Source organism: Podarcis vaucheri (genome assembly GCF_965113315.1).
Source record: "Podarcis vaucheri genome assembly, chromosome: 12".
NCBI classification, from domain to species: domain Eukaryota; kingdom Metazoa; phylum Chordata; class Lepidosauria; order Squamata; family Lacertidae; genus Podarcis; species Podarcis vaucheri.
In genome coordinates, this window is record NC_138750.1 from 43,139,244 (window position 1) to 43,166,087 (window position 26,844).

General features: G+C 46.0%; 1 protein-coding gene across 2 annotated transcripts in view; it reads left to right on the plus strand.

Annotated features, from left to right (window-relative positions):
* Positions 1–16,029: 16,029 nt before the first annotated feature.
* MYO3A (myosin IIIA) overlaps positions 16,030–26,844 on the plus strand; it is a 113,740-nt gene continuing 102,925 nt past the window's right edge. Inside the window, exons 1-2 of one of the 2 annotated variants that reach the window (XM_082193738.1) lie at positions 16,030–16,462; positions 21,192–21,374. In XM_082193738.1, coding sequence (XP_082049864.1) covers positions 21,207–21,374 — 168 coding nt within the window. In that variant the 5' untranslated portion in view covers positions 16,030–16,462; positions 21,192–21,206. The remainder of the gene's footprint in view (positions 16,463–21,191; positions 21,375–26,844) is intronic. The other variant, XM_082193737.1, reaches the window with a different exon arrangement.

Genomic DNA, 26,844 nt, shown 5'->3' on the forward strand with positions numbered 1-26,844 from the left:
ACAAGATCATAACAAACTGAGCAAGATCAAGACTGATCAGTGTGTGTATGTGTTTGTGTGTTTGTTTGTGTGTGTAGCAGAATTAATTACATTTAAACTCCCTCAAAAGTTATGCAGAACAAACAATATTTTAAAGGCCTGTCTGAAAAAAAAGAAAGATGAAGCCACTCTAACTTCCCTAACGAGATGGTGCAGCCACAGAAAAGGCCATGTCCCATGCACCTTACCCTCTTAGCCTCTCTTGGTGGGAGGACATACAGCAGGGTCTTCAAAGTGGTACTTGAACCATGGGAAGTGTCATTTGGGTTCATTCAACATTGTCAGTATGCTAATTTTAAAAAATGGAGGCAAATAATAACAATCTGCCACATCAAACAGTCTGTTTGCCCTGCCTTTTGTCTACTGGCCCAGTAAGACCAATTCATAGTTTTTACCTTACTGGTTTCATATTGGGAGGGGATCAGGGGAAGTCATGACATCCAGGAAGGTGTTAGTTAGTTACAAGGTTCTATATAGCAGCATGTCAGATACAGCCTAGCAGCATTTTGCAATACAAAATAACAATCACATTTTAAGTTATTACAGTTATCCAGAAGCCCAAAACTTAAATCTTACTAGGTAGAAAAGCAAAGTAGGATACAAACGCCTTGAAATAAATCAAAGAACCCTATTAAATGCAAAGAATCAAACCATAAATCTTAAAAACCTGTGTTAAATCCTGTGTTTGGCTGGCCAAAAGAATGCAACCATTCTTAGCTAAAGTAGCTTGGCTGCCGTAATAATATTCACTTTCGAATATTTCTGATCTGCTGTCGAGGAGACGTGTAAGCTTTTCCACAGGCAGTAGGTATGGCTAAAATCTTTTGCTGTTGCTGTTCATGCTTTTAATTCCAAATTGAAACATTTTCAATAGAAACAATAGCTTGGCATCTTTTCACAGATCTATGAGTGATTTGCAGTAGGTTAGCAAAGCTTCCTGTCTCTCAGTAGTTTAATAACAGCAAATAATATTGTGAGGGGGGAAATATCTCTGCCATGCCTAGCTTTGCTCTCAACAATTATCTGGCACCCTCGGTGGTCTTCACCTTTAAAACACAAGGATGGCTGCTTTTTGACTAGGTTTCTGTGAAGCCCTGCTGACTAGTTTTTGAGGTTTGTTTTAGAACAGGGGAAGGGGAGGTTTACAGGTGGAAAGACTGGATCCTGACCTTCCTCAGCCCCCATGGGCTGTTTTGGCAGGTGGGTGGGGCCACAAAGCTATCATGTGACTTCAAAGGAGCTAACCGTCAGCTCTGACACAGAGCCTTGCTTTGTCCATTTGCAAGCAGTTTGGACCTCTGAACATTTTTTCCTCCACAGACCAGCAAACCTAGTCTGAGCAGAAATGTCTATTTGCAGGTGTGGTTTAAATCCAAACCACACCTGCAAAGGGCTTGCTATCAGTGCCAATCAGCCAAGGAAAAACTAGGAATGTGCTTCAAGCTCCTATTTGTTCCTTTGCAGTCATGTTTTTACCTGCCCTACTCATGATTTCACATGTTGGGTGTGTTTGCTTGTGTGTGTGTGTGTGTGACAGGTGGAGAAAATGGCCTCATAGATCAAATTTGGACCTCTGCCAGATCTAATTATGCTGCTTTAGAATCTCTAGTCTTTGGTTGTTCAGATGTAGATTTGCACTCATATATGTAGGGATGCAACAGGTTATCAACTCTGCCTCCTGAGTCTCAATTTTGCATCTGGCACCCAGTGCCTCTTTGGCTACCTGGCTTGAGCTGGGGGACTTTGGGATACTAGTAGATCTGACAGTCACAAGTCTTAAGCCTGCCACTGCTATGGACTTACTTTAGCTCTTTTTGAAGTCTTTTGGTGTAGGCTGCCTGTGATTGCAGACAAAATAAATGACGTCTGCTTGTGTATAATTTAGTTACCCCAACTGGTCTGTATCTGGTTATTATTGTTAGCTGCCCCAGGGAGTCCTAAGAAGATAAAATAGATCATTAAGGCTGGTCATCTGAAAGTGCAGAACAGTTTGTGCAATGGAGACTTCAGAAGTGGGTCGTTTCTTTCCACTGGAGTAAGCGATTGTTTTTGTTTCCAGATATAAAGTTTAGGGACTTTATGCCGATTCAGATCACTGGTCCATCTAGTTTAGTAGTATTGACACTGACCGGCAGCAGCTCTTGAAGGTTTGAGGCACAAGTTTATCCAGAGATGCTGGGGACTTAACCTGGGACCAAAACAGGGGCTCTCCCTCTGAGCTACATCCCTGAGTGGTAAGAATGCTTTCGGCAGGAAGAGCTTGGTGAGATTTGCTGAGGTAAGCAAAAGACTTAGATACTCTTACCAGCCAGTTCTTCTTCCGTCTTCTTAACTCGCAACTCTCTTCCCACGAGCTTTTGTCCCTGCTTCTCAAACTTAGCTGAGTCAGTGAGTTGTGAGCTCAAAGCCAGCCTTAACGATGGTTAGAGATTGCAAGAGTATGGCCGCAATCTCTCTACAGTAGCTAGAGACCTGTCTGAGCTCCAGAGTCCTGAAAAGAGGGACCTTTCCTGGTTTAGTCCAGTTCTCCTGAATGAAGGCCTGCACTTATAAAGTGAGGGAAAAACCCACAAGCTGTTCTGCTGGTTTCAGAAATGCATTTTTCAGAGGACTTTGTGAGTGGGGGGAGAGATCTCAGTGAATGGTGCATTTACAACTAAGCCCTTTGGCAGGATTGCCCCCTACTGGGCCAAAATTATTATGGACAGTAAAACTGAACTCATCTTACATTGAGATGGTGGTGATGATGATTATTGTATTTGGGATTTTTAATTTTATTCAAAACTTTCAAAAGTACCTAAGGATTTGCTAAGCGCTGCACTTATATGACACAGTACAAAAGAAAAATGAACCAGGAGGGAAGAGGAAAGCAAGCACAGGAGCAGCTGCTATTTCACTAGTCAATGGGTGGGCCCAGGTCACCTGGTTGTGATGTTCTCCTTGGAAGGCATGAGGATGCAGCCTCCCAGTGACACGAGGTCACCTGGCTGGTGGCAAAAGCCAGAGTGTGGATCTTCGGCTCTGCGGTCCCAGGTAACTGGCAGTTTCAGCAGAGTGCTGATGATCTTCCTGGGAGACAGGAGGTGCAGCTTCCCAGTGTCTTTTGGTACCCTGCCCAATGGTGCAGGCCAAAGTGTGCTTCCCTTCGGTTCTGAACTCCTGGGGCAACTGGTGGTTGAGGTTAGACACCAAAATTCATAATTCACACGAATCGCATCAGCTCCGGCACGATCATCTTCTTCACTAGATTTCTTTACCTTTGATTGCTGCACACTTGAAGACTTTGCAGGGAGCTTGCAAGCTTCAGTCTGCAAATTATAGCATAGAAACTCAGGGCGTGGGGGCGGGGCTACCCTCCTCCCAATGAACTTCCATCTCCAGGGCCTGCCCCATGACATCACCAGGGACTGCCTCTAGGTATCATGTTTGGGCTCAACACCTCAGGGTCTGGGAGGTTCCTAACTCGGCAACCCTACTTAATATGTGGGTGTTTTTAAAGAACTGTTCAAGTGCAAATGGCTGGCATGCTGTGTTGTTCTGCTCTGCTCTACTTCTCTGCATTCTTTTCAGGTGGCAAGTGCTACTTATTCACAATCTTTGCCTCATGACAGAGAGATGCCACCATCGACTTCTTCCAGCAGTAACAGATAGTAGTGGTACCTCTGGATAAGAATGGGATCTGTTTCGGAGCCCCATTCGCATCCAGAAGCAAACACAACTTGCCTCTGTGAGTGTGTGGGTCGTGATTCGCCGCTTCCGTGCATGCACATGATGTCATTTTGACCGTCTGCACATGCGCGAGCGACGAAACCCAGAAGGAACGCGTTCTGTTCCTTCCGGGTTGCCGCAGAGCGCAACCCAAAAGCGCTCAACCTGAAGCAGCTTCAACCTGAGGCATGACTGTATATTACAGTGACTAACAAAACAGAGATATTGCACTCTTATTGAGAAATGTTTTGGCATCCTCCCTGACCGATTTATTTGGGGGAAAGGTTTCAGTTACTTACTATTAGGCTTCTTATTTATTCATTTAACAATGTTGGTTATGGATGATTTGTTGTTGTTTAGTCGTTTAGTCGTGTCCGACTCTTCGTGACCCCATGGACCAGAGCACGCCAGGCACTGCTGTCTTCCACTGCCTCCCGCAGTTTGGTCAGACTCGTGTTTATAGCTTCGAGAACACTGTCCAACCATCTCGTCCTCTGTCGTCCCCTTCTTCTTGTGCCCGCAATCTTTCCCAACATCAGGGTCTTTTCCAGGGAGTCTTCTCTTCTCATGAGGTGGCCAAAGTATTGGAGCCTCAGCTTCACGATCTGTCCTTCTAGTGAGCACTCAGGGCTAATTTCCTTAAGAATGGATGTGTTTGATCTTCTTGCAGTCCATGGGACTCTCAAGAGACTCCTCCAGCACCATAATTCAAAAGCATCAATTATTCGGCGATCAGCCTTTTTTATCGTCCAGCTCTCACTTCCATATATCACTACCGGGAAAACCATGGCTTTAACTATACAGACCTTTGTTGGCAAGGTGATATTTCTGCTTTGTTATGAATGATAGCTGCCAATAAAGGCTTGACACAAGTCATAGACCAGAAAGGAATCCTTGTCACCCAAAGGAGGTGTCTTAAAAGACACAATCCTAACCATGCCTACTTGGAAGTAAGTCCTGTTGAATTCAATGGAGCTTACTCCCTGTTTCTGTTGAAACCCTCCAACTGAGACCTGGAGCTGTGCATAGCCTGATTTGTGTATGCATTATTCTCAGCTGTTTAATATCTGAACCTTTTTCCTTTCAAGATTCATTGTGTCTCTTGTTCTGTGGGTTTGGTTGGGCTAGGAACCTTCCCTGATCAAGATTTCAGGCTTCCAGTGTGATAATTTCCCCCAACTGCCCTAATCCAAATATAAAGCTTTCCCTCTGCAAAGAATGATGCGAATCATTTAAGCACCAATAACCTGCCGTTTTCCTCTAGCTTTCCAGATTTCCCATTATCGCCCATCATCTGTGTTTTCAATTGTCACTCTGCTGTTTCAGATAACAGTGCTCTCTGGCCTTCTGCCTGCTAGCTGTTCAGAGATTAGGGTCTTTCTCTCAGCCTAGCACTGTGATGATCCCCTGCTACTTCTACCATTTGTAAATCAGTGGAGCAAGAAATTAAACAGACATACCAAGAGCACAAGTGCTGGAATACCAATAACAAGAATGGCATAGACTTTGCTTGCGATTCTGCATGTTGAAAGCACACACAGTCTGCATTTTTCCAAAAGAGAAAGTGACAATTATAGTTCCAATTAGTAGCACGTACTGCATAAGCTTCCTGAAATGCAAGGATTTGTTTACCTGTTTCCCCACACTGAATATTCACAAAGGCCTTTTACATCTCACAACAACAAAAACTCATATTTTTTAAAATCTTTCCTGTTCAGGGTAAACAAAAAAACAAGACTTGCTCTGTATTCTTGTTATAAATGTCCCGAACCTTTACATTTGCAAATCACTAAATTGCTTTGAATTTTTAAACTTGTTAGTATTAGTTGAAAAACGTAAGAACGACTCCTGCCAGTCGGTCAATGGATAGGAAGGAGACAATTTTACATCACACACATGGCATGATTTTTAGTTTTGGCAGTCATGGGTAGAAGCACTGATCATGTGACACGTTCTTACCCTTGAATGTCTCTGAGATTTATGGAAACTCCCCCCCCCCGCGTCCACCCCTTAACAATCATGATCTGCCACACATGCAGAAATCCCTCAGGTATTAATGCAACAATAGCTCTTTAAATGGCTGGTATGCCATGGACCATTCATCAGCGATGTCATTCACCCTCATGTGACAAAGCGCAGTGATTCTATTGGGCCTGAGGGACAAGAACCAATCAGTACAAATGAATATTAGCTCCAGTGAGCTTTGGCTAAGAATGGGATGGCTTGTGCTAAATTCAGTTTGATTTCTTCCCATGTGGTACTGCCTCTGTACAGGCAGGCACACCCAAGTGCGCTTAAATGTGCAGGCATAGAATCATCTAGTCCAATCTTGCTCAGTTTCCAGGTGCAGCTGTTTTTTGCTGGTGTGTATATCTGGAAATGGGCATTTTTAACCATTTCAGATGGGCATCACTCTGAAGAGTTCCACACACTCAAAAAGGGCCAATATTTCATGTGTGACTTCACCCCAAAGTCATGTTTATCAGAGGTAGCCAATCTGCTCCCTTCCAGTTGTTTTTGGACACTAGATAGATGATAGATAGATAGAATATATATGCTTTCGTAGATTTTCACGGGTACAGGAATGCAGGTTTTGGTGTCTTCGGGTGTCTTCCCGTGTAAGAGTCGGGGTGTCTGTGCGACGTTTCGACGAGGTCTCACTCGTCATCTTCAGGCTGGTGCTTTCGGCTTCTTGTTACTGGAACAGCGCTCTGTTCCAGTAACAAGAAGCCGAAAGCACCAGCCTGAAGATGACGAGTGAGACCTCGTCGAAACGTCGCACAGACAACCCGACTCTTACACGGGAAGACACCCGAAGACACCAAAACCTGCATAGAATATATATATATATATAATGTTGGAAGCTGCCCAGAGTGGCTGGGGCAGGCTTCCTCAACCTCGGCCCTCCAGATGTTCTGAGACTACAATTCCCATCATCCCTGACCACTGGTCCTGCTAGCTAGGGATCATGGGAGTTGTAGGTCAAAAACATCTGGAGGGCCGAGGTTGAGGAAGCATGGGCTGGGGCAACCCATTCAGATGGGTGGGATACAAATAAATTATTATTATTATTACTACTACAACCCTATAATTCCTGACCATTGGCCATGCTGGCACGGACTGATGGGAGCTAAACAACAACAACAACAACAATAATAAATTATTTATACGCCGCCCATCTGGCTGGGTTTCCCCAGCCACTCTGGGCGGCTTCCTGCTAAATATTAAAATACAATAATTCATCAAATATTAAAAGCTTCCCTAAACAGGGCTGCCTTCAGATGTCTTCTAAATATCATATGGTTGTTTATTTCTTTGCCATCTGATGGGAGGGCATTCCACAGGGCGGGTGCCACTACTGAGATGGCCCTCTGCCTGATTCCCTGTAACTTCGCTTCTCACTGTGAGGATACCGCCAGAAGGCCCTTGGCGCTGGATCTCAGTGTCCAGGCAGAGCAATGGGGGTGGAAACGCTCCTTCAGGTATACTGGAGTGTCAACACCTAGTTAGCACCATATTGATTTTCCCTGGTGAAGATGATAAAAGGGAAAGAACTCAGGGGAACAATTTCCTTAACTGGTTGTTTTACTACCAGAAACCATTATACCTATCTTACTTATTTCTTGTTTTAGTCCTTTCGATTATGAGGGTAGAAATAAGATGCAAGAAAGGGGTAAATATTTTAACACAGTTCTTAAAACCTACCCTCTGCATTTTTTCTCCATGGGAATGGAAGTATCTGCATCATGTTTGATGTAGGCTCATGGACTCTACTTCCAACGCAAATATAGAGGCTCAAATATTATTAGAAAGGAAACACAGAGGGGGAGACTTCAACAAAGTGCTGCAGTCTATGCCCCCATCCCATAAGAAGAATGCCTCTTTTAAGAGAGCCATTTCGGGGGCCAGGTTTAAGAGAGGGGAAGAGAAAAGCAACACCTTCCTTTCACCCTGAAGCCTCCTGCTGTACCATAGATGGTGAAGGTTCAGGACTGGCTCTCAATTCCAAACATCTTCTGTTTGGAGGGCTATACTGTCTAAGTTAAGGCCCATCAACCATTGGCAGAGAAGAGCCAGGCACACAGTGACCTTCCCTACTACGGTGAGATGTTTTGTATTTCTATTTAAATTTTAGTACATTTCTAAATTTGGGACACGGGTGGCACTGTGGGTTAAACCACAGAGCCTAGGACTTGCCGATCAGAAGGTCGGCGGTTCGAATCCCCGCGATGGGGTGAGCTCCCGTTGCTCGGTCCCTGCTCCTGCCAACCTAGCAGTTCGAAAGCACATCAAAGTGCAAGTAGATAAATAGGTACCATGCCGGTGGGAAGGTAAACGGTGTTTCCGTGCGCTGCTCTGGTTCACCAGAAGCAGCTTAGTCATGCTGGCCACATGACCCGAAAGCTGTACTCCGGTTCCCTCGGCCAATAAAGCGAGATGAGCGCCGCAACCCCAGAGTTTCTAAATTTGCATCTATACATATGAACAAATATGCGTTTTTTAAATTTTCTTTGAAAACCTGGGCTTTCTTTTATCCTCTCTCTCTCTCTTTGGCAATCTGTATGTGCCCACCCTACCTCTCTCTCCTTCAAACTGCTACTGGGTCTTGATCTCTGTCATCACTAACCCAGGGCATGTAAGAAGACCAGAGATGGGATTCTCACTAGATGGTGCACTGAGCAAGTCAGGAGGTTGCTTGGATTTGGAAGTCCGGCGAGTTGCATTTCTTTTAGTTACAGAGCGGGAATAGAAATGTGACCTTTCCATCTTCATGAATAAGGAATGTTTGACTTATTTATTACTGTGAAACTGAGAAGTTCCCAAGTGTTAGCCATGGCATACAAAGACTTGCCAGTGTGTTACCTGTTCCTACACTTATTATTAATGATGCTACAATAGGCACAGGAAGTTCAACATCAAGTTACAAAAAGCTCTTTGAAGTCATTCAGGTCAACGTCTTCCCATAAGTCAGGCGTGAGGAGGGAACCTTTATTGGCTTCGTAGGGCAGGTCCTTATCAGGATTGGTCTTGGGGACCAAATTCAACAGGTGGGTGGTGTTGCTCACCAATCACTTGACATCCCAATGGAGCCAGGCACAAAGAGCTTTGAAGTCCCAAAGGCAGGCCTTCAAAGCACCTTGCAAAAATGAAGTGATTTCTGCCACCCACTCCATATGAAGGGCTTTGCAATGGAATCCCCCACTAAAATAAAGTGTTTCACTTCCATTTTAGCAAGGGATTTCAATGCAAACTCCTTCCTGTATCAGGAAGGGGTTTGTATGGCATCCTGCTCAATTTGGCTGCACTCCCCTGTTTCTTGTTGGGAACAGGTGGTCACAGCCAATGCAGGATTTAACCTTACCCTTCCATCCATTAGCTTATGTCCTGAGTGCGGAAATGGTCTCATGGGCCAACTTGAACTCCCTGGTGGGTGGAGGTTGATCTGCGCATTGGATGTTTCCCACCCCTCCCATAAGTAAGCAAAGTGTGTACATCCTTCTTGGAACTACTGAGCCTAATTCCTTATTGGGGGGGGGGATATAAGATTCTCTCTCTAGAGCACCACAGAACATATACTCATTTTGTATTTTTATGTTGTGAACCACCCTGTAGTCAGATGAAGGGTGGTATACTAACTTAATTGGTTGATTGATTGATTGATTGACTGATAGATAAATAAATAAATAAATAAATAAATAAATGTCTCTGCTGTGGTGCCAGAGACCATGGCAGAACAAAGGCTTTTCAGCTTGTCACTTTGATCCCATTGTATGTTTATTTATAGCATTTCTACCCTGCTCTTCAGCTTACAATTTGAAAAACAAAACACAAATAAAACAAGGGGGGAACAGAAAACAACTCCCAACCCCCCCAAAAAAGACCCTCAGGCAGCCTGTCCTTGAAGTTGAATAGTAGTTCTAATATTGACCAGCTGGACCAGAAACAGTTCAGGGAGATAAGGGGTCATCCATACTTCTGGTCCCCCCCCCCCCGCTTTTCCCTGAGGAAACCTGTGGCTTAGCGCTGAATCAGAACCAATGTCAATCAGGTTTTTCATGGATAGCCATTTGTTCCAATTTTGTGCTAAAGAGTGGGTTTTCCAGGGGAGCATGGCATGGCAAAAGGAAGATCCCTCGACCTGTGCCTAGACAGCATGGGGCAAGCAGAAAACTGCTTGGACCTGTATTTTCTAGGCATGGGACAAGGGGCAGTTTGGACAAGCCCCAAGAACCAATGGAATCTCGTCTTTCTCAGGAGAGCCAATGGAGCAGCTTCCCATCTCTCCCTCTGTTGTAAGCTAGTGCAATGGCTCAGGTTGTTGCCAGGTAACTGTTGAGGGAGGAGGCCAATGGGCTGGTCACTGAATCTCGGCAGAGCAGATGGAATGGCTCTGCTCCCCATCTCTCCTTCTGCTGCAGCTTTGTGTTGTTTTAGGATAACTATTGTGAAAGCGAAGTTGCCTTATTTTATAGCAATGGACCAAGAGGGCTGGAATTTGTGGAACGTGTGAAAATGACTCAAAATGTGGCAGTTCAGAGTGAACAGCATATATGAACAGCGACGTTAAAAATCTCTGAAATCCCACTCCTGGGAATCTTTTCCCCTGCTATGCCTGCCGGAAAGTTTGTGTTACCTTTACTTTGGTGCTCAGGAGCAATTTTTCACGGCAGTTTATCTAGGCAGTGGAAGCTCAGTGGATTTCTAAAATATCAGCCTGCATGCTGATGAAGTTATTTTTAGACTCCCTCGGCAACCATTGTTCAATAAATTAAAAGAAAAGAATCCAAGACATGTTATCATGTCCCTCTTAATACCTTACAAATTAACTGGCAAATGGCTCTCTCCTGCATAGCAGGTGCAAAACACATTTCTGCCCTAATCCTCTTGGCCAGATAGAAGATAGGTAAAGGTAAAGGGACCCCTGACCATTAGGTCCAGTCGTGACCGACTCTGGGGTTGCGGCGCTCATCTCGCTTTATTGGCCGAGGGAGCTGGTGTACAGCTTCCGGGTCATGTGGCCAGCATGACTAAGCCACTTCTGGCAAACCAGAGCAGCGCACGGAAACACCGTTTACCTTCCCGCCGGAGCGGTACCTATTTATCTATTTGCACTTTGACGTGCTTTTGAACTGCTAGGTTGGCAGGAGCAGGGACCGAGCAACGGGAGCTCACCCCATCGTGGGGATTTGAACCACCGACCTTCTGATTGGCAAGTCTTTGCCATTGAGCGCCGCAACCCCAGAGTCGGTCACGACTGGACCTAATGGTCAGGGGTCCCTTTACCTTTATCATGATATGGGAGGCCTTCAATCCCTACAAGAGCACAGATCTGGTGTTCCTAAGGTCTCTTAGAGAAACAGCTACATGTTACAATGCCAACGCATGAACTGAACCAATCCGGCACTTCAGCTGCCTGCATTGGCACCACAAAAACCTCCCTGTTGCCTTGCCCCCCCCTCTATCTAAGCAATTGTGACCCACCAGCTGGCAAGCTAGTCTAGTGGCTCTGCCCCACCCTGTGATCCTGCTTCTGCCAGGGCCTTCCATATTATGTTTCCCCCGTGAAATAAATGTGCATTTATAAGGGAGGACCTTTTTGCCGTGAATAGAAGTTTTGTCCTGTGTTCGCATGGATCGAGGCTAGGCCCAAGAAATGCAAAAACACTGTGGCTTCTGATCCACAAACAACGCACAAGATGATACAAGTGTCATATGCCTCACTTCAACTAATTAAGCAGAAGTATTAGTACTGTAATTAAAGCTCATTAGTCATGTCTGCAACCAAAGAGTTATTTCTCCTTGACATGATTTTAAGTAAGTGGGATTTTGTTTGAAATATGAAATGGCTTATGTACAGGGATAGGGAACCTGTGGCCCTCCAGACATTTTTTGGACTACAATCCCCATCATTCTAGATCACTGGTCATGCTGCCTGGGGCTGATGGGAGTTGGAGTCCAACAATATCTGATGGACCATTTATCTTCACCTCCATCTTCATACTCTCCATCTATTGCCTTCCATGTGTTCAGTTTTGGGAGAGGGAAAGGTTTGGGTTTTATTGATGCTCTGTTAAGCTCCATGTATATCCCTGTTGCTAGTCTGGCAAACAAACAAGCACGCATCACCTTTCAACAGCAAAATGTCAGAGAAATTACTAACACTAATGTGCTGGGAAGCTACTTTCTTTCTTTTCTTTTAAAAGGTTACCCTCTGAAACCAAAAGGGCACCATGATACAGCACCCACTTTGCCATTACACTAATAAATGTTTTAAGAAACAGTCATGCATTAGTTTACTTCCAGTTTCCCAAGGTGCATTGACACACACAGAACAAGATTTTGCATCAAGCCCATTGCTGCTAAGGTACTGCATTAAGGAAATCTTGAGGATTCCAATTTTCTGAACTGTTATTTTGGTTCCAGAGTACAGAAGATTCTTTCCTCTCCATTTAAACTTGTTCTATTTAGGGTGAACAGATGCAAAAGAGAATAGGAGTCCTGCACCCTTAAAAGTTGGGTAGGAAATCATTTTTGTTGTTTCATTTATATACTAACTTTCTTCCCCTAGGATCCCATTGTGGTAAACAGATACACAGATTTTAAAAAGCAAAAACATTCTAAAGCAGTTAAGATGTTCTAAAAACACATGTAATTAAAAGCAGTTAAAGATGTAAACATTATTGTACCCAATGATATTTGGGTTGCCAGGAAAAGCCACCAAATGCCTGGGTTAAGAGGAGCCACTACAGAAAAGGCCCTGTCGGGGAGACCCCCGTTCACCAATGGCATGGGATTTATAGAAATTTGATGAGGAAATTTCGCCCTTGGATTGAAAAAGATTCCTCATCTGTATCTTAAAGTTGCCCTCTCAGTGTCTGGATCTGGCAACCTTAGGAATGAGCTATGAAAGGACTGGTTAGTAAAACAAGCTGGCATCGCTGACAAGACTTTTACTCTCTTGTCACAGTCATCCTTTTAGGCCTAGCATCCTCCAGAAAATATAAAGTTGTTTGTGCCACTGTTTGCTGCTCTCCCTAATTGGATAGAAAAGATGACAAATCCAAATCTCCAGATGGCTATCTTTGGAACATCCCCTAGAGATTAGTGAAAGACCTAGGAATATTTGTGGATGAACCCATAGACTGGCAGCTAAAAGCATCGGATTTGTGAGATGGCAGGATGGCAACATGGAAACCTAGTCCATTGTGCAGTTAATCATAATTGAGTCCACTATAATTGTTAGAGTGAACAGATCTTATACGTTGCCAGCTTTTCCACTTGCATGCAGGAGGACCTCTGCCTTTCAACACCTGCCATGACAAAAAGAAATTCAGCTGTCAAAATTGTCTGTCTGGTCTTCCACACAAAAGCACCCTAAAGTAATGTTTCCAAACTTTCAGGGAACGTGAGACACCTGCACTGCAAAGTCAGCATAGTTTCCTGTTAGTTTCTAGTTGTAGCTTGTGTGACCCGTTAAGGCTTCTATGGTTTAGAGCCAAGTTTCCATAGGAACCACCTCTTAGTCTGCTGTCAGAGGGAAATCCATTTAGGTGCTCAGGGCAGCCTATTTTGGTATGTGGAGCACATTGAACAGCAATACTCAGGCATCATGCACACTCTCCCTCCTAATTCTGTTCCTCGGTTTGTTGATCTTTGAAGCAAGCTGTAACCAACATCCAGCGTTAAACACAAGAGTTCATGCTTGTTCTGGATTGACAGCCATTTTTATTTCTCCTCGGGGCTGAATTCCTCTGTTTCTCACTATCTAGAGCGGCCTGGTGAAAAAGGCAACAGGGGGCTACTGCACCTTTAATAACTCCAGAGAAGAGGGAAATCCACAGAAAAATATTTCACGAGATTCTGAAAGGTGCATGTGTTCCAACAAAACAAAACAAAACAAAACAAAACAAAACCTGACCACCCCTAGGTGGTCTTACTAGTTGTCTGGTCCATTTTAATTCAATGCATTTCTGCCCAGAAAGACTTGAGGGCAACTACAGTATTCACCAGCCGTTCAGTAAGCCTGTCTTCTGCTGGGTGCTGAAGAATAGCTCCATTTTGGAAGGAGTTGAACGGCATGCCCTAGATACGAAAGACTATGTGTCCTATTAACATGCTGCCTTTTAAAATGGGCTTATACAGACCACACAAGTGTTTCTTCAGTCACCTGTGGTTAAGATTTTGGCAGATCCAGATCCATAAGTTGAATTCTACTCTTGCTTGATGTTTTCTCAAGAGTAGAGACTGCTATAGCAGGCCAAATGCAAAAGAGGAGGGGGCTCCTGTATTTTTAACAACTTTACAGAAGGCAGAATTTATTTATTAGTTGTCTTCCATGTACATAATTTATTTGTCACTCAACTAGAACGCCTGTGACTAATCTGCAAGTAGAGTTAAAAACAGAGGAGGTGCATCATCCTTTTATTTGCTAAAAATGTATACCATTTAGTAACAGGGGTGGGAAAGCTCTGGCCTGCCTGCAGACCACATTTGACCCATGATGCAAAACTCACTCACCTGCTGCACACCTGACATCAGGTGTGAGGCAAGCAAAGATGTGGCCGCCCTGCTGAAAGCAGGATTAAACCTCTTGCACATCAGCTGATGTGTGTGTGTGGGGGGGGGGTTCAGTCCTTCTTGACTGCTATTGCCCTACCCCTTTAGCTAATTTTGACAAGTGGGTGGAATAACCCACCTGTCAAAATTAGCTCCCTAGCTTATAATATTAATATCAATGACAATGATAATTCTTTTCAGCAGTTTACATAAAATTCCCTTCCTTTTAAATATAAAACAGGTGCCCCAAATATCTTGTGTGTTATGTTCGCTGAAAACATTTATTTCGGTAAGCCCACTTATTTAATTGTGTACACTTGCTTTTAAATTTTTGCAGATTTTTCCTGTGTTTTTATTGAAAATAACTTATACTGTTTTTGTACTACAGCTTAGGTTTTTTTAAAAAACGAACTGGTTTCCAAACATTTCTAAATAAATAAAAGCAATAACAGTGCGACAATATTTCAATAACATTTCCTAAAAACAAAAGTGAACTATACATCAAATAAAAGTGAAAGTGTACAGAACAGAAAATTTAAAAAAATTAGGAGCCACAATCTAGCAAAACCTTGGTAAACATGTAAGTTTTTAAGAGATGTCTGGAAATCCCCACTGTCTCCGTCTCACTGAGAGAGGGCATTCCAGAGGGTGGGTGCTGCGCCCACAAATGTGGTGAAATGACCCACATCGGAAGATATTAATCATCAGCTTGGTCTGTCCCAGGGAAGATATACCAGCAGATATATCTTCTAGGTGTGCCGCTGCCAATTTGTTTAGGGCTTTAAATGTCAACAACAAAACCTTGAACTTGACTGAGTACCTAATAGCCAGCAAGCGCAAATTTTTCAGCACTGGTGTAATGTCTGTAAAGTGCGTTAATGGGAACATACTCTATGCTATGGTTTGAGGGACCTATTGGCATGCCAGAGAGTCCAATTTGTCCCAGAGGCCATTTTCCCCAAACCACACTGACCTGTCGAACAGCTGTCATCCCTGGGTGACATCAGCTGATGGGCAGGGTTCAGTTCTCCTGGGCGCGGCTTCGCCAGCCCTTTCCTTGTGCCAGTGAAGCAGGTGGGCAGGATCACCCACCTATAGTGACATCAGGTGAGTGACGCCCACTCCCGCCTCTCAAAGTTGGCCCAAGGATGTGGGGTGTGGCTGAGCCGGGCCAAAAATATTCCTGGCCCCTTCTCTGTTCCCTAGGCCAGTCAGTGTGTAGTGGTTAGAATATCTGACTAAGAAGAGTTCGAGTCCCTGTGTTGCCCTGGAGCACAGTGGCTGACCCTGGGGCAGTCGCCATCTCTCAAGCGAACCTTCCTCGCAGGGTGTGTTGGGAGGACAAACCGTGGCACGCATTTGTGTGCCGTCTGCAGCTTTCCAGAGTGATGGTAGGATAGGGATAAATAGTTTGCTTAGGGTTTCAGCCTGCAGAGCCCCTTCCCAGAGTCCTGGCTTTCTGCTTCGGGTTATCAAAATATATGGGCATCCTTCTTTAGCCCGGTTGCAGACAGTAGCAGCAGCAGCACCTGCCGTTCACGTCCACAACGAGGACTATCAACACAGGGAGGGGCTGATCTGCTGCTACTAATGCAAAGCTTATTGCTTGTCTCTCCTAACGCCAGGTGGCTGCTATCCAGGCCACCAGGAGGAGGAGGGCAGGCGGCGGATTTTATTTTACTTTTTTTTTAAGGAGAGGAACAATCTGTTGCATGTCTCGTTGGAAAGAGTGCGAGGGGGCGCGCGGTGGTAGGGATTGAGATGGGTGTCTTCCTTATGGATGCCTGGAAAATAGGAGGAGGACAAGGAGGAGGGCGAGAGCCTGCTCGCGTGGCCTTCTGTTGACCCCCGGGGTAAAGCATCCGCTGCAGGGCAGGCGAAGGGTCAGGATCCGACGGGCGGAACCCCTGGACAGCTGCCTGCTCCGCCGGAGCAACCTGATCTGGCCATCTGGAGCGAGGAGAGCTGAGCGCCGCTGGCGCCGGGATCTCTGCTTTCCCGCCCGGATTCTTTGCGGGCGCCGCTGGATGGGTCGAGCTATCCGCGGGCAGAGGGAGCTAGTGGCCGCGCAGGACTCGAACCCGCGCCCGAGCCGCTCTCCTGCGGGGCAGGAAGAGTCGCGTGGGGCTCCTGTCTCCGCCCTGCACCACCAAGCAAGGTAAGCCCCCTCGCTCCCCAGGGGTGGTGTCGAGAAGATGGGGAAGGTTGGGGCAGAGGAGCAGCTGAGCGCGCGCAATGGGGAGGAAGATCGCCCTTGCGGGGAGCGTGTAGGATTCCGCGCAAGGAGCGCGCGTTTACCAGAACGGCGAGCTGTGTGCCCTACTGCTCGTTGAGGCAGCAAGGGATCTGCTGCGTGTTATCTCCCCACCATAGGTGCCGGTGACCTGGGTGCTCGGGCACCCACAAATTTTGGCGCCAGGGCCATGTACGCTGCATGGCACCCACGGCCCCGGGCACCCACGGTCGTGGGGCCAAACTGGCACTCCTGCTCCCCACCACCGCCAATCCCCGGTTATCAGACTGAACAAAAACTCATGGCGCGTGCTTGCTTAGGCAGCAATCCTAAACAGATTGTCATGGGAGTAAAGTAAGATAAATGGACTTCAGTGGGGTTTGTGCAGCTGAGTCTTGCGCGTGTTTTACTCGGTCCCCTTTGTTCTATGTGGCTGCCTCCCTAGTAAAGGAAAGAGTTGCAGCTATACAGCTGCAAATAAAACGTTTTAAATGTGTTGTAAGATGCAAGTAAGTGAGTTTGTTCACTGGCTGCTAATACAGTCGGAAACTTGGCAGTAGCCTCGGTTTGGTATCAGTGTGAAGTGCCATGAACCCTAGTGACATCATAGTAATAGCAAAATATTAATTTTAAATGCATGGGTAGTTAACACATGTGTTGGTTTCTCACATGTACATGTGGACTACACATGACAAGAAGCAGGATCCAATTGCAGATGCAATTTCTCTCTTGCCCCATGTGCAAACACAGATCCCGGACTCTTACAGGCTGTGATGAGATATGGTCAGCTGCTGCATAGAAGGGAACCTGTTGCATATGAGCCTAGAGTCCCATCAATTTCAATGAAATGTGCTTCCAAGGCAGTGTGCTGCGTGTCGCAGGTGTGGCGCCTTCAGCTTCTGCACTTTTCACACCTCTGCGCATTGCAAATTTGCCTAGTCTAGAGATCCACGAGTGGTTTGACCGTGAGAACATTTAGTATGCAGCAGGCAACATTACAAATATATATTGACAACTGCCATTATCCCAACTTTATATTGTTTACCTTTTTCTAGCTGGCTAAACTCACTGCCTGAATTGGTGTTGTAATAAGGAAGCACAGCTCTCGTGTTAATCTAGCCTGTTCTGGAGGGTCTTAACTGGCTTTGGGGGAACTAATCATGTTATGTACCGGTATGTGCAGTTGGAGGTGTAACAGTCTTTTAATGCCCGGAGCCTTTCCTTTCCTTGACCAGGTTATCTGATACTCTTCCTTAATTTCTAACTTGGATATCAGTACTCAGATAAAGCAAGCAATTCTTGGGTTACGGGTGACCCAGTTCTTTGGCCACTGATGCTTTGTTGTTGTCAGCTCTGACAAATAGACTTGAGCAAAGGTATTGATTTTTATGACACTTGTAAATGTTCATTGGCTTGTAAGAGGAAAATTAAAAGGTGCTTAGACTTGGGGATCTGGCTTGCTCTTCAGAAATGTTCATTGGGCATCCACTTGTTGAAAAATTACTTTGGGTTTTCGTTTTGTTTTGCTGCGTTTCTTAAATTGAGTGCTGCTAAGAGGAAAGTAAATGTGAGTTTGTACATGGACTACTGATGCCTAACCCCTGCTTAGCCATGCACAAAGCATGGGCACCATACAGAATGATAGCAGCTGCATCTCCTATATCAGTGCTTTCCAACCTTTGGTCCCCAGCTGTTTTGGGACTACAATTCCCATCATCCATGACCACTGGGCTTGCTAGGTAGGGATGATGGGAGTTGTAGTCCAAAAAACAGCTGGAGACCCAAGGCAGGGGAACACTGTCCAATATTATTTACAATTCCTCAGTTCTTAGAGTAGGGAGAGGGGAATCTTTTTTTCTTACCATTGCCCTCATTCTCTGGGGGGAAACAATTGAGAGCCACATGCCACTCGGCCTTGAGCCAAAAAAGGTGGGGCCACTCCCACCCTCCACCCAATTTATTGATTGAATAGCTGCAGGCCGCTCCCCATTTGTGTGGGGGTTGCATTCTGGGTCATTGCGCATGCCAGCTGTTTGTAAGGCTGTCCCACCCCTGTCCCGCCCCCTTCCAGGGCCCAAAACAAAGCATGTGTTAGTGGTCGTGCATCAATTGTCAGATGTGTGCAAAATGGCCGCCGCTTGAATCCCAACCTCCCTCCAAAAGAGCCCAAGGTGGCAAACCTGTCACTACTAAAACAATACAATTAAAACTTTAAAACAGTAAAAAAAAAACCTTCTCGAAAAAAATAATTTTATTTATTAAATTTGTGTACTGCCCTTCATCTGAAGAACCCAGGGCAGTTTGCAGCCTAAAAATACAAGATAAGAATGCAAAATACATAATAAAAACAAGGACAAAACAAAAATATAACCTTCCCCCCCAAAATGAACCACACACATCTAAAATAAGTTTACCAGACATCCCCGTTTCCTGGGGACAGTCCCCGGATTTATAAATCAGTCCCCATACAAAATCCATTGAAGTTGAAAAGTGTCCCCAGAATCATTGGGAAAAAAATCTGGTGACCTTAATCTAAAAGGATATAAGATGTTAAATAGCCAAAGGCCTGATTAAAGAGGAACATTTTTGCCTGGGGGGAAAGGAAGACCCAGGTAATTATAGACTGGTGAGCTTGACATTGATACCAGGAAAGGTCCTAGAACAGATAATTCAACGGTCAGTCTGTGAGCATTTAGAAAAGGATGCTGTGATTACTAAGACCCAACATGGGTTTCTCAAAAATAAATCATCCCAGACCAATCTAATTTCTTTTTCTTTCTTTCTTTCTTTCTTTCTTTCTTTCTTTCTTTCTTTCTTTCTTTGGAATTACAAACTTAGTGGATCAGGGAAATGCTGTGGACACAGTGTATCTTGATATTCTTGCGAGGAAGCTGGTAAAATGTGGGTTGAACGAGGTAACTGTTATGTGGATTTGACTGACCGAACCCAAAGAGATTAATGGTTCCTTGTGATCCTGGAAAAAAAGTGGGGTGCCACAAGGTTCTGCCCTGGGCCCGTTGTTGTTCAACGTCTTTATAAATGACTTGGATGAAGGAACTGAGAGGATGCTCATCAAATTTGCAGATGACACCAAACTAGGAGAGGTAGCTAATGCTGCAGAAGACAGAATCAGAATTCAAAATGACCTTAACATATTGGAGAACTGGGCGCAAGCTAACAAAATGAATTTCAATAGGGACAAATGTAAGGTTCTGCACTTAGACAGTAAGAACCAGATGCACAAATATAGGATGGGTGACACCTGGCTTACTGGCAGTACATTTGAAAAGGATCTAGGGGTCTCAGTAGACCACAAGCTTAACATGACGCAACAGTGTGATGCAGCAGCAGCAAAAAAAAAAAAAGCTAATGCTATTCTAGGCTGCATCAACAGAAGTTTTGTGTCCGGATCAAGGGAATTAATAGTACCACTCTATTCTGCCTTAATCAGACCACAATTTTGAATACTGTGTCCAGTTCTGGGCACCACAGTTCAAGAAGGATGTTGATAAGCTGGAACATGTTCAGCGGGAGGGCAACCAAGATGATCAAGGGTCTGGAAAATAAGCCTTATGAGGAGCACTTGAAAGAGCTGGGTATGTTTAGCCTGAAAAAGAGGAGACTGAGAGGAGATATGATAACCATTTTCAAATATCTTAAGGGCTGTCACATGAAAAAGCATGCATGTTTTCTCCTGCTCTGGAGGGTAGGACTCAAACCAATGCCTTCAAGTCACAAGAAAGGAGATTCCGACTAAAATTCTGGGAAAATTTTCTGACAGTAAGAGCTGTTCGGCAGTGGAACAGACTCCCACAAGAGGGGGTGAACTCTCCTTCCTTGGAGGTTTTTAAGCAGAGGTTGGGTGGCCATCTGCCATGGATGCTTTAGCTGAGATTCCTGCATTGCAGGCGGTTGGACTAGATGACCCATGGGTCCCTTCCAACTCAAAGAGTCTATGATTGCAGAAAAGGCCAGTTCTTGTGTTGCCACCCTATGTACCTCTCATGGAGGAGGCACATGACGAAGGCTTTAGAAACTTCTGGAATAAATAATTTACTCTCAAAACTAATCATTTCAGGGTTGCCAGGGACAGGTCCTTCAGCCATCGCATGTCTGGGCAAACAGATGTTTTTAAATTCCTCTGAAAAGTTAATAGCGAGGGAGGCTGACACATCTCACCAAGGGAGGGCATTTCAGAAACAGGGAATCTGCCAACCGCTTTTGGTTTGTCAGAGGCCTCTATTGAAATCAGAGAAGAGGCGATATTTGAACTGACTACCTGGCTGACCTCTAAGCCACCATACCAGAAGTGACCATCATGGTGCCCTCGAAGCTCCCATCATTCCCAGCCAGTATATGATTGTGAAGGTTGTAGTCCAACCATATCCAGAAGAAAACACAATGGCTACCTCTGTACTATGTGGTCCTAGTGTTGTCTTGGCACTATCATGTGAATTTTGCCCCAGATAGCTGAGATTTCAAAATTACGTCTCTTACTCCTTTTGAAACTTTTTTTTATTACAAATACTTCTTGGTAAAAATTAATTTTGAAACATAGTGAGATGTATAAACACATTTCTGTTCAGCTCCCTCTGTAATTGGGACGACTGTTCTCAGTGATGGTTTCAATGCAGAATTCTTTTTTTCCCACCAGGAGTTGCTGTTTGAGATGCTGCCCTTAACTGGCAAAACGATCATATTTGACAGCTTTCCTGATCCTTCAGACACCTGGGAAATAGTTGAGACGATTGGCAAAGGAACATATGGCAAGGTTTTCAAGGTGTTCAACAAGAAAAATGGGAGCAAAGCTGCAGTCAAAATCTTGGATCCAGTTCACGTAAGTTTACTTTTAGAATTGAGGCACAGCAGAAACTGTTGTAGCTTTAAGAACTATTTTTTATTCACACATTTACACCTTCAATCTGCATGGAGGGAGTCCAGATCTTACAGCATGGTCATTTCAAGAGGGTATTGTTCCCCATAGCAGTGCAGCACTGGCGTCAAAGTCATCTCCCCCAGCTAGCCTTCAGCCAGCCTGCCCAAGATGGAGCCCACTGTTGGTTCTCCCCCTGTCATCTTCCCAGCACACCTTGCTAAAGATTATTTTCCTGTCACTCCTGGCAACCTTCTATCTGCCCAGGCCCAAGATTCCTCCTAAATGGGCCACCAACACCTTTTGTCATGTCAATGTATCTCTGCAAGAAAGCTTAGCCTGTATTTTTCCACTGGCCTCCAGTCTTCCCTTCAATACAGCAAATAATCAAAATCCTGCCACTTATAATTTATAGTGTTTATGTGGGTGTCCCCCATCTATAACAATATAGTCATTGCCTTTATTGGCTAGAGAAGGCGGGGTGTCGGGTGCCAACTGGTCCATAGTTTCTGCTTCATGCACTGTGAATGTAATGCCCTCATCTGGGGAAGTTTGACCGCATAGATTATATCGCTTCCTTAAACTGAAGGAATCCTGAGTGTCTGAAGAGGGAGCCATTGCAATAAACAAGGTGCTTGAAAATTTCCACCTTTCTTTGAGAACACTGCACTGGATTGAACTGAAGAAATGAAATAACTGACTAAAAAAAAAGCCAAGCAACTGCTATCAATTTACCTTTTTTTTTTTTTTACTGACTTAACTCATTTATAGGCTTGTTTTTTTCTTTTTCTAAATGCTTCTTGATTTTTACAGCGGTTTTAAGATATGGCAATCTTTACAATACTTTAGTTTATGGTTGCCATCAATTTTGATTTTAATTAATTCTTATGATGTTTTTATAATGTTGCACTATTTTAGTGTTGTTAGCTGCCCTGAGCCTGGCTTCGGCTGGGGAGGGCGGGATATAAATAAAAATTATTATTATTATTATTATTATTATTATTATTATTATTATTATTAGAAATATAAAGAGAGGACATTCTTAGCAAAACTAGGAATATGTGAGTCGGAACTCAAGGAGACCCCATTTTTGTAGCTTGCAATGTAGAAAAACAAGAATAATGCTATCAGTATCTGTCAGGGAACTGACATCAGAGGAAAGGGAGTTGGTAGGGCTCCCAGAGACTGGGAGAGAGTCAGCAGCTAAAGCAGGGACAAGGAGGGGGAGCGAGGGGTCTCTGGAGGAGGATCTCAGTAATGCTGAGAGAGACGCAGCAGCCCAGGCAGGAAACAGCAGGGGAGAGAAAGGGGTGAGAGACACATCCAGCGAAAATAGCGGGGAGGTGTCAGAAGCAACTGCAGGGAGACCCATGCTTCGCCGGAAGCTGCCACGTCGTGAGTCCAGGAGACGCGTTTCCGTTAAGGAACTTCTTTGCTGGAAGCGCTTCCGCAGGCAGCCACTGTCAGACTCTACTAGTGACTAGAGCAGACATGTCTGAGGAGCTCTGTCACACACAGAGGTTTGTGGGGCCGCACAAACTCTGAAGGGGCACAATTTTAAGCACAAGCAGCTAATCATCCCCTGACAGCAGTCTGACAGTCTTTGTACGCTGCCTGTGCAGGAGAAAGCATCATGAGCAACCCAGCCGGAACCGGAGAGGCAGGGGTTGGAGCTGGTCCAAGCTTGGAAGAAAGGTATCAAGCTCTGGAGGTCCAACTTGCGCTGCAGACGGCGAGGCTCGAGGAGAGAAGGGCTCAGGATGCAGACAAAAAGGGGAGAACCACTCAGTTCCCCAGAAAGGTACCAGGATTGGTGCAGAAGTTTGGGGGGGACCCCAAGGATTACCATGCCTTTAGGACCGAGATGCAATATGCCCTGAATGTGCAGTTTGATGAGTTCCCTGATGAGGAATCGCGAGTTGCTTTCGTAATTGGGCATCTTGAGAAGGGGGCGCGGGACTGGGTTCGACCCCTGATGGCAACGCACAACGATATCCTAAAGGACACTATGAAATTCTTTCGTGCAATGGATATCATGTTTTCCAGCGATATTGAGGAAGGGGTGGTGCGCAGACAGCTAATGGCTTGCAAGCAGGGAAGCAGATCTGTCCGTGAGTACTGGACTGAATTTACCATGCTGATTCACAGATTGGGGTGGGATTTATCGGCAGCACCCATTCAGATGCTATTTGAAGAAGGTCTTTCTTCGGCTGTGAAAGACGAGCTGTCCAGGAGCCCCAGGGCGGTGTCTATGGATCAGCTGACCAAATCTGCGCTGACCATTGGAGCGCGCCAGGAGGCAAGAGCCTTGGAGAGGCGGGAAGGGAGAGGGGAACGTGGGAAGGAGTTACGCATTCCAGACATTCCTGAGCCAGCTTTCCCGCCGGCAGAGCCGATGGAAATCGGAACAGCCCGCGCACGCGCAGTTTCAAAGCCCAGTGAGGGGGCGAAGAAGGAGGGAAAGGGAGCCCGGAAATGCTATCTCTGCCAACAGCCAGGCCACTTTGCCAGAGTCTGCCCCCAGAGGAAGGAATGGCAAGGGATGGTGGGAGCAGTTGAGGGGGGAGAGCAGGGAGAAACGGAGCAGGTAAAAGCCAACGCCTGGTTGCCAACGTCAGGGCACTGCAGCCAGGCCAAAGAGCAGTGAAAGTGCCCGTGCCAGAAGCTCCTCGACCTGCTCTAGTGATTGAAGTGTCGCTAGAGCTGCAAAATGGACACCCCCTAAAAATAAAGGCGCTGTTGGACTCAGGCAGCTCCTGCAATTTTATGAGCAAGGAGTTTGCTGCTGAACATCAGATACAGACTATCCCTTTAAGCAACCCCCTGCAGGTGACCACGATCGATGGCAGGGAACTGTTGGGAGGAGGAGTTAGCTTGCAGACCGTCCCAATGATAATGAGGGTGGCAAGGCACACAGAACTGATAGCGTTTAATGTGGCCACCTTGGGAGGCGCTCCCATTATTTTGGGAATGAGCTGGCTAGCCTTACATGATCCGCTGGTGGGCTGGCATCAAAGAGTGGTTTCCTTCGGTTCAGCACATTGCTTAGAACACTGCAGGGGGGAAAAGGGGTCAGCAGGGGCCCAAGCCACCCTGGCAGGGACTGAAGTAATGGGGAAGGGGAAGGTGCCACCACAGTATGCTGATCTCAGCGACGTGTTCAGCGAGAAGGAAGCTGACCAACTACCCCCGCATAGGCCCTTTGATTGCCAGATCAATTTACTCCCTGGAGCACAGCTTCCTGTAGGCAAGTTGTATGCCATGTCAGACAGGGAAATGCAGGAGTTGCGAGCGTTCATTGACAAGAACCTGAAGAGAGGCTTCATCAGAGAGTCCAAGGCAGCGGGGGGTAGCCCAGTGTTTTTTGTGGATAAAAAAAACACGGACAAGCCGAGGCTGGTATGTGACTTTCGGCGGTTAAATGCAGTGACAGAGCCGGCGGCTTTTCCTATGCCCAGGATTGATGATATTTTGACCAGGGTGAGAAAAGGAAAGATTTTTACAAAGCTGGACCTAAGGGGGGCGTACAACCTGATACGTATAAGGAAAGGGGATGAATGGAAGACCACCATGTTCACCCCTTTGGGGGCATTTGAATACCTCGTTATGCCTTTTGGATTACAAACAGGCTCAGCGTGTTTTCAAGCCTTCATGAACCACGTACTGGGGCCTTTGCTCTACAAGAATTGCGTGGCCTTCTTAGATGACGTGTTGGTGTATTCGGAGAATGAGGAGCAACATGTGAGAGACGTCAGAGAAGTGTTGAGCAGGCTGCAAGCCAACAGACTGTGGGTGAAACTGGAGAAGTGTCAGTTTCATACCAAGGAGGTGGAATTCCTGGGGTACCGCTTGTCAGACAAGGGGTTGGCCATGGACCCCGGCAAGGTTCAAGCGGTGCTGGAATGGAAAACACCCAAGACCAAGAAGGATGTGCAGAGGTTCCTAGGGTTTGGAAACTTTTATCGTAAGTTCATCCGAAACTTCGCCCACCTGACGGCGCCCATCACGGACTGTCTCAGCAGTAAAAAGAAGTTTGTTTGGACGGGGGAGGCGGAGCGAGCGTTTGAGGAACTGAAAAGGGCCTTCGCCTCTGATGAACAACTTCTACATGTGGATTTACAAAAAAAGCTGAGGGTCGAAACAGACGCTTCTGACAGAGCCATAGGGGCGGTGCTTCTTCTGCAGCCGGGGAAGGAGGGGTCAGAGTGGCGACCGTGTGCCTTCTTTTCGCGAAAGCTGAACAAATCTGAGAGGAACTACACGGTGTACGACCGGGAACTTCTTGCGATTCATGAGGCCTTCCGGAGATGGAGGCACCTGCTAATTGGTGCACAACAGAAGGTGCAAGTGTGCACGGACCATAAGAATCTAGAGTATTGGAGAACTGCGCGAGTGCTCAACCAACGGCAGTTGAGATGGGCCCAGGAGTTCTCCAAATTTAACTTTGAGATTTGTTACGTACCAGGCCCGGAGAACGTTAGGGCGGACGCTCTCTCACGCAAACCTGAATATTTGGAGGGAGAGGGTGCACCCGAAGAGACCCATGTCATTCCCGAGGACCGCTGGGTGTGTGGGGCGGCATTGGTGGGGCAAAGGGAACTGGTAGAGGGAACGGTGCAGGATGAATACGCCCAGGACAAACTCAGGGGTCTCAGGAGGGAGGGAGACAAACCCGGGGGTTTTGAGGAGAGAAACGGGGCGTTGTACTACAAGGGAGCGTTATACATACCTGAAGGGGAATTGAGGGAAAAGGTACTCAAGCAACTGCACGATAGCCCCACAGCAGGGCATTTTGGGCAACACAAAACCATGTGGCTGGTTACCAGGGAATTCTGGTGGCCCAAGGTCAGGGAAGATGTGCGGGAATATGTGAGAGGGTGTGACCAATGCCAACGAGCCAAGGGGGAGAGGCGGGCACCGGCAGGTTTATTAGAACCACTACCCACGCCGGAAAGGCCATGGGAGGCAGTGGCAATAGATTTCATGACTGATCTGCCCAGGTCCAAAGGGAAAACAGCCATCATGGTTGTGGTAGACCTGTTAACCAAGATGGCCCACTTTATAGCCTGCTCACATGCGGTCACAGCGGAAGAAACCGCTAAATTGTTTGTGGAAAATGTGTTTAGGCTGCATGGCGCCCCCTTGAGGGTGGTTTCTGACCGAGGGAAACAATTTACTTCCAGGTTCTGGAGGAAGCTCATGAGCTTATTGCATGTAGAGGTGAATTTCTCTACTGCCCGTCATCCAGAAACCAACGGGCAGGCGGAAAGAGCTAATGGTGTCCTCCAGCAATATTTGAGGTGTTATGTGAATGACAGAGAGAATGATTGGGTGGAGAAGCTGGCGTTGGCAGAATTTGCCTACAACAATGCAGAGAACGTGTCCACGGGGATGAGCCCTTTTTTGGCTAATCACGGGTGTCATCCCCGAGCCT